At 49.5% G+C, this 7,834-nt stretch overlaps 1 protein-coding gene across 1 annotated transcript in view; it reads left to right on the forward strand.

Annotated features, from left to right (window-relative positions):
- The first annotated feature begins 6,905 nt into the window (after nucleotides 1-6,905).
- LOC119341358 overlaps nucleotides 6,906-7,834 on the forward strand; it is a 5,017-nt gene continuing 4,088 nt past the window's right edge. Inside the window, exon 1 of the mRNA XM_037613237.1 lies at nucleotides 6,906-7,359. Coding sequence (XP_037469134.1) covers nucleotides 6,948-7,359 — 412 coding nt within the window. The 5' untranslated portion in view covers nucleotides 6,906-6,947. The remainder of the gene's footprint in view (nucleotides 7,360-7,834) is intronic.

The following is a 7,834-nucleotide window of genomic DNA, read 5'->3' on the forward strand; positions in this document are numbered from 1 at the left end:
ATCTTCTCCTTTTTGTCTTCTCCACAACCACCATATTATATTCCACCTTAGTGTTATATCCATGGCTCACGCTCATGTATTGCGTGAAGATTGAAAAGTTTGAGAACATCAAAAGTATGAAACAATTGCTTGGCTTATCATCAAGGTTGTGCATGATTTAAATATTTTGTGTGATGAAGATAGAGCATAGCCAGACTATATGATTTTATAGGGATAGCTTTCTTTGGCCATGTTATTGCTTTGTTAGTATGCTTGAAGTATTATTATTTTTATGTCAATATTAAACTTTTGTTTTGAATCTTTTGAATCTGAACATTCATGCCACAATAAAGAAAATTACATGGATAAATATGTTAGGTAACATTACACATCAAAAATTATGTTTTTATCATTTACCTACTCGAGGACGAGCATGAATTAAGCTTGGGGATGCTTGATACGTCTCCAACGTATCTATAATTTTTATTGTTCCATGTTATTATATTATCTGTTTTGGATGTTTAATAGGCATTTATATGCTATTTTATATTATTTTTGGGACTAACCTATTAACCGAGAGCCCAGTGCCAGTTTCTGTTTTTTTGTGCCTATTTTTGAGTTTTACAGAAAAGGAATACCAAACAGAGTCCAAACGGAATGAAACTTTCGCGATGATCTTTCTTGGACCAGAAGGAAACCACAAGACTTGGAGATGAAGTCGGAGACGCAACGAGACAACCACGAGGCAGGAGGGCGCGACCCAGGGGGTAGGGCATGCCCCCTACCTCGTGGGTCCCTCGAGGATCTCCTAACCTAGCTCCTTCTCCTATATATACTCTTATACCTTGAAAACATCTAGGGAGCCAGAAAACCACTTTTCCAAAGTCGCAACCTTCTGTACCAGTGAGATCCCATCTAGGGGCCTTTTCCGACGTCCTGCCAGAGGGGGATTCGATCACGGAGGGCTTCTTCATCAACACCATTACCTCTCCAATGATGCGTGAGTAGTTTACCACTGACCTTCGGGTCCATAGCTAGTAGCTAGATGGCTTCTTCTCTCTCTTTCATTCTCAATACCATGTTCTCCGCGATGTTCTTGGAGACCTATTCAATGTAATATTGTTTTGCGGTGTGTTTGCCGAGATCCGATGAATTATGGATTTATGATCAGATTATCTATGAATATTATTTGGTTCTTTTCTAAATTCTTATATGCATGATTTGATATCTTTGCAAGTCTCTTCGAATTATCGATTTAGTTTGGCCTACTAGATTGATCTTTCTTGCAATGGGAGAAGTGCTTAGCTTTGGGTTCAATCTTGCAGTGTCCTTTCCCAGTGACAGTAGGGGCAGCAATGCACGTATTGTATTGTTGCCATCGAGGATAAAAAGATGGGGTTTTCATCATATTGCTTGAGTTAATTCCTGTACATCATGTCATCTTACTTAATGCGTTACTCTATTCTTCATGAACTTAATACTCTAGATGCAGGCAAGAGTCAATCGATGTATGGAGTAATAGTAGTAGATGCAGAATCGTTTTGGTCTACTTGACACGGACGTGATGCCTATGTTCATAATCATTGCCTTAGATATCGTCATAACTTTGTGCTCTTCTATCAATTGCTCGGCAGTAATTTGTTCACCCACCGTAATATTTGCTATCTTGAGAGAAGCCACTAGTGAAACCTATGGTCCCCCGGGTCTCTTTTCCATTATATTGAATCTCATTTACATCTTACTAGTTTCTGATCTACTATTTTTGCAATCTTTTACTTTCCGATCTATAAACCAAAAACACCAAGTACTTTACCGTTTATCTATCTCTATCAGATCTCACTTTTGCAAGTAATCGTGAAGGATTGACAACCCCTTTATCGCGTTGGGTGCAAGTTGTTGATTGTTTGTGCAAGTATTTAGTGACTTGTGCGTTGTCTCCTACTGGATTGATACCTTGGTTCTCAAACTGAGGAAATACTTACGCTACTTTGCTGCATCACCCTTTCCTCTTCAAGGGAAAAACCAACGCAAGCTCAAGAGGTAGCAAGGGGCAGTAGTCGAAGCCGACCCAGGCATCTGGTTCAGGATGAGGCCGTGCTCTACTAGGTACCACGCCTTGACCCGCTCGTCCATTGTTGACATATCTGTCGCCATCAACGCCAGGTCGGTGTTCCTCTTCTTCATGGAAATGTTGGTCCCGAGATGGTCGAGCTTCACGTCCTGCTTCATCGTCAACACCAACCACTGCGCGTCAGATTTCTCCTCCCTCTTTGCGGCGTTGTTCTTGGCATCGGCGATGCACTGCTCAATCGATGATTGCAGCCGTTCGACAGCGGGTGCCGCGTCTCTCGCCGCCTTGGCTCTTTTGTTGCCATTAGAGCGCCCATCTGCAGCCGCCGGGGCAGGCGTGTCCGGCTTGTACGTCTCCTTGGCCTTGGCGAGGGTGAGCCGGACCTGCCTCCACTTCTCGCACGACTCGATCCTGGAGAACACGTGAAGGAACTTGAACTAGGCATCGCTGTTGTCCTGGCGATACATGTTGAACATCCGAACCATCTGCACAACCGAAGAACAAGTGTCGGCAAAGTGCACGTCGAAAAAGAACTGAGTCGGGGGCCGGGCATACCCGACCCTCGATGGTGGTGCCGCTTTCCGGGCGAGCCGTGACCTCCTCTACAATCCCATGCCATTTGTTGCAGGCCGCCTGGATGATCGCCAAATGGTTCTCCATGGCCTTGTCGCCGCGCTCCATGTGGATGTTCGCGAAGTAGGGGCCGACCAACTTGCGCTCATCAAACGCCATCTTGATCCTTCTTCGGTACGTGTCAATGTTCTGGTTCACACCGGTGATCGGGTCGATGCTGATGGTCTTCCATGCTTTGGCGAGGCACTTGTCTTCCTTCGACGTCCACTTGACGCGAGGCTCGCCTGGCCTGGCATTGGCCGCCCGTTTCTTCTTTCTCCCTTTCATTATCGGCGCCAGCTCCGCCTTTTCCTCGGCCGCATGTTCTTCCTCCCCCCTCCTCCTCGGCATCGTCGAGCTCGTCGCCCATGTTGATGTCCATCGTGTCGTCTTGTGCGTGGAACCCGGGGCAGGAAGCGGCGGCGACCGAGCCGATCCTGATGATCTTGTCCATGTCGGCATCGGTGGCGTCGGTGTAGCTGAACTGCGGCGCCGATCCGTGCACAAACGACAGGGTGCCCCGCCGCAGAGGCGGCGCATGCGAGGCTGAGTAGTTGTACTAGGTGTTGAGGCCGGCGTTAAGTGCGGGGGAGGGAGTGCGCTTGTCAGGGTTGAGGCCGGTGGGCGAGGCATGCGGTGGCGCGCCATGCGGGAAGGTGATGTTGGGGTTGAACCCGCCATGCGCGTCACCATCGGAGTAGTCGGGCGAGGGTGCATACGCCCATTGCGGTGGGGGCGGCGAGAGGTTGGCTGGCGACGCGACCCTGGCCTGGCTCCCCACATGGCTTGTGGGCATTGACCGGGCGGTAGGTTCATCATCCCCACGTGAGACACCTCTGCATGCTCTGCCGCCGCCGCCGCGTCCCTGGACCTCTTGACGATGAGCCTGTTCCGTCGGTAGGCGGTGATCGCTTCCCGGCGCTGAACGTCCACCCTCCACTCGGCGTTCGACGCGCCCGACGGTCTTGCCATCGACGCCCTCGGCTTCCTCTGCTTCGCCTGGGTGGAATCGGCGGCGGCGCGAGGAGCAACGTATTTCTCGGCGGCATGGCGCCCGGTCTGATGAGGAGAATGGCGGGAACATCGGGGGAGAAGGGGGAAGTAATGGGGGAAAATGGAGGGAAAATGCGTGCAAAACGGCGGAAATATGCCTGGTGTCCCCGACAACGCGGCCCCACGCGACTTTTCAGTTCAGCCGGCACCCTCAGGCGGCCCCCGGGGCGCTGGGTTTGGCTCGGGATCGCCGGTTGTTATTTCGGCCCAAACCGACGAGAATCGAGAAGCCGCGGGCCCGACTAAGCCGTTTTTTGGCGCCGACACTAAAAAAGGCGCCCTGAGGGGCTGTTGGGGGCGCGACTGAGCCATTTTTTGGCGCCGACACTAAAAAAGGCGCCCTGGGAGGCTGTTGGGGCACAAGTGGAGATGCTAGCCCCAGCCCTTTCCGTAAACAACACATACCTGATCAAACCGAGCCAAGCAAACAAAAAACCGAAACGCTCTCTCTGTCTCCCCTGCGCCAACTAATCGATACGCTCTTCGTTCCATAATATTAGACGTTTTGATAAGCTAACGTAGCTGGCAAAAATGTCTTATATTGTGGGATGAAGGGAGTACTAAACTAATTAAGCATCCAACAACGTTAATCACTAGATCCAACCCCAACCAGTACTCTGTTTAATTGTTTAATAAATACAGCAGTAAAATAAACGCTTAGCTCTTGGCAGGACATCGAACCAAACCAAGATTGCTCAGTATGGTTCATACTAACTATAGTATGGGTAGCACCAGGAGTTTCTGTTGGTCGGTTTGACTTCATCTGGTGCGGCAGCTGCATACCAGAAGTTTTCCCAATAGAAACACCATAGAATGATAGAAATAATCTACGCATTCATGTTGCCATACTTCGCCACTCTCCTCTGGTCGGCGCCATGAGGTGATGAAATATGAAGTAGAGACGTAGTAGGAGTCTATGCATACTTTTCTTAGAACTGTTGGGCACGGCACTGGTGGCAGCATCATCGAGCTGCTTCATGGCGCCCATGTACGCTCACCACTAGCGTTCAAACGCCGGTAGTGAGTCTGACACATGGGCCTGGTTTGTAGGCAGGTGAGTTTAGCTTATCTTCCTTTATTTGAATCAATCTATGACATGTGGGTCTTGCTGTTTAACCGAATTCCTGATTAGTAACATGTTAAACATGTAGGCGCTGATGAGCGGCCGACGGCACATGAGGGAATGGAATTTCTAAAAGCTAGGGGACCTAAACAGAAAATTTGGACGGCCTGCTTTTAGGGCCAATTCATGTTAAATACTTTTAGATAAGTTTCTTTTAACAAGGTACAGCCTCAGAGGCTCATACATATACATATAAACGCACACACTCATACCCTATCCCTATAAGCATCTTCTAGAGACTGAGAAGACACATCATCTTGAGATTGATGAAGTTGCCATAGACGCCTTCGTGGTCGATAAGAAAGTCTTCTCCCATTGAACATACATCACCGAAAGGCCTGAAATAAATCCAGAAAAATGTGAACACCAATATGAAGTCTAGGACTTGAACTCTTATCGGCTGAGGATACCATAGGTTGGTTCACAACCAACCTTTCCCGCTGAATCCCCTCCTTTCGCTGTTGCCGTCGTGAGCCTACGCCACGGTGGAGGAGGGCTCCACCAAACGGTGGTGGGGATCTCCTCTCTTCATCGGCAGGGGTTGCGTCTTGTGGGCCAACTATGGTCGGGGGATGTGGAAGCCGTGCGGTGTGTGGCAGCCCTCTCCTCCCTCGTGGCGGAACTCGACGGGGCATAGACCTGACTCACGGCAACTGCAACAATGCATGAGTGGGTTTGATATGAGCCCGTCCAAGCCCGCCGCCGACGCGGGATCAATTTGTTAGCGTGGTTTGCCAACATCAGTTTTTCTTGGCCCCAGATCCGGCGATTAGCCGGTGGCTCAAGAGGCATTTTTGCTTCCTCTAGGCTATAATTGATGGCGACGCAAAACCGATGATGACGTGAAAAGTGCAATGGTGGGGCGGGTGGTGCGTCTGCGGCTTGCAGCGGCAACACAGATGTCACGCGGCTCGTCGTCATCGTCGTCGCATTCGTTGTGGAGCACACGCAAGATGAAGATGTCAACGACCGGTGACGGTTCTTGTCCAATGGGCCAAGGTGGACCGGTAGTGAAACTATCATTTTTTAAATATTTAGAATTTTATTGTTGTGATATAAATGCTAATTGAAAATTGTAGGGTCGGCCACGGTCCATCTTGTCCACCCTCTAGCTTTGCCCTTGCCAACGACTTTCGACTGTTTGAGTTGTGCGGTAGTTCATGTTCACAAGCATGGCTTTGGTTACATGTTAGATGTCCATCAAGGACATGTGCACGGCCGGTTGTGGACGGACGTACATGTCAGATAATAGCATCAATTTCAATTTCTTATCTTCCTTTTTATCTATCTAGTTGTGTGCACCTAAAATGTCTTACATTGTATTATTTTAACACAGTAAAATTACACATGCTCACCTACGCACATACACTCATCGTACCTCTATGAGCATCTCCGAGATATCGAGCCGGCACAATATCTTGAGATTGATGAAGTCATCATATGCGCCTTGCAGTCGATGAGAGCGTCTCATTTCAATGAACGAACATCGTCGAAAAGTCTGAAATAAATCCAGAAAATGGGAGCACAAGTGTCAAGTCTAGTTTAGGACTTGAACCATGATGGATTGGTTTTACCATAAAAACAAGTAACCATCTGAGCCAGACTCAGTTCGCAAATGTCTTAGCATTGTTGTTTTGCTAGGCGTGGTTGATCGCGTCGTTTTTTCTTCTTCTTATTCTTCTCTTTGTCTTTCTGTCCGTGTGCACCTAAAATGTTTTGACTAAATCTTAACATTGCATTGTTGCTGAGTTTGAGTCTAATTTATACTACTCCGTTCCATAATGTAAGACGTTTAACGTCTTATATTATGAGACGGAGAGAGTATTATTTAATTCTTTTTGTGCTTGCCATGAATGAGCCCTATGCCCTTACAAGATCTAGAATTCATATGTATTTTTACCACGTTTATGAAAACCATAAAATACAACGAAAAAAAGTAACCGTAATACGGTTCATTTTGTGATTTTAGTGGAAGGCGCGCGCACCCTCCCACGCATGTGTTTGTGGAGCCGAGCGAGGTGCCCGCGTGGGGTCCTGCTTCGCCATGTACTACTCCTGCTACTCAGCACAGCGCCCCTAGCTCGACCGTCTCACCGTCCCCTCGGCCAGATGCTCCTCTCGGAGCTCCCGAATCCGCCCCGCCCATGGCGCCCTCGCGTTCGAGAACCCCATTCCGCTCGCCCTCGCCACCTCCCACTCCCCGCCCCCCACGCTACGCTCTTACCGAGAAGGCGCCACCTCCTCCTGTCCCCCTCCGCGACTCCGTCCGACGACCCCGCGCTCCCTCCGGCGAGGCGCTCGTCGCGCCCGAAGAAGGCGTCGGGTGAGGGCGAGGGGTGGAAGAAGAAGGCGGTGCCGCCCGGCACGCTCGAGCTCTCCAGCCCCGTTCCCGAGGAGCCGCTGTCGCCGCCCCGGTGGATGGCCAGGCGGCAGGCGCGCGCCGCGTGGCGGAAGGCGACGTCATTTGTGCCCAGGAGGGCCAGGAGCGTCATCCTGCTCAACCTGCTCGTCCTCATATTTGGTACGGACGTATTCGGCTTCCGCTACCTGTATTTCTGATATCTACTGCCTGCTGCACACCACTTGTTCGATGGTGTTTCAGAGAGAAATGGCGAGGGGAGGGATGTGTTATATCGGAACCGGCTCCTCTACCGTGCCGCTGGGCACGGCAGAGTGCCGTGCCTTCTCATACGCCCAGCCTGTGCATTGATATGGGCCAGAAGGGCCTCACTCCTGGCCGAAAACCCATCTTAACAGCCCAGCCGTTCATCTGATGCATCACAGTTTCCTCAAAAAAAAAAAAACATGATGCATCACAGGGCTACACAGGCCAACTAATTAACTATTTCCATACAGTCATTTTTTTAATTATTTCCCGGCCCTAAAAACTACTCCCTCCGTCCCATAATATAAGAACGTTTTTGATATTATACTAGTGTAAAAAATGTTCTTATATTTTGAGACGGAGGAAGTAGTTAACTATTTCCCAACCCCTA

The sequence above is a fragment of the Triticum dicoccoides genome, chromosome 7B (genome assembly GCF_002162155.2).
Source record: "Triticum dicoccoides isolate Atlit2015 ecotype Zavitan chromosome 7B, WEW_v2.0, whole genome shotgun sequence".
Lineage (NCBI taxonomy): Eukaryota > Viridiplantae > Streptophyta > Magnoliopsida > Poales > Poaceae > Triticum > Triticum dicoccoides.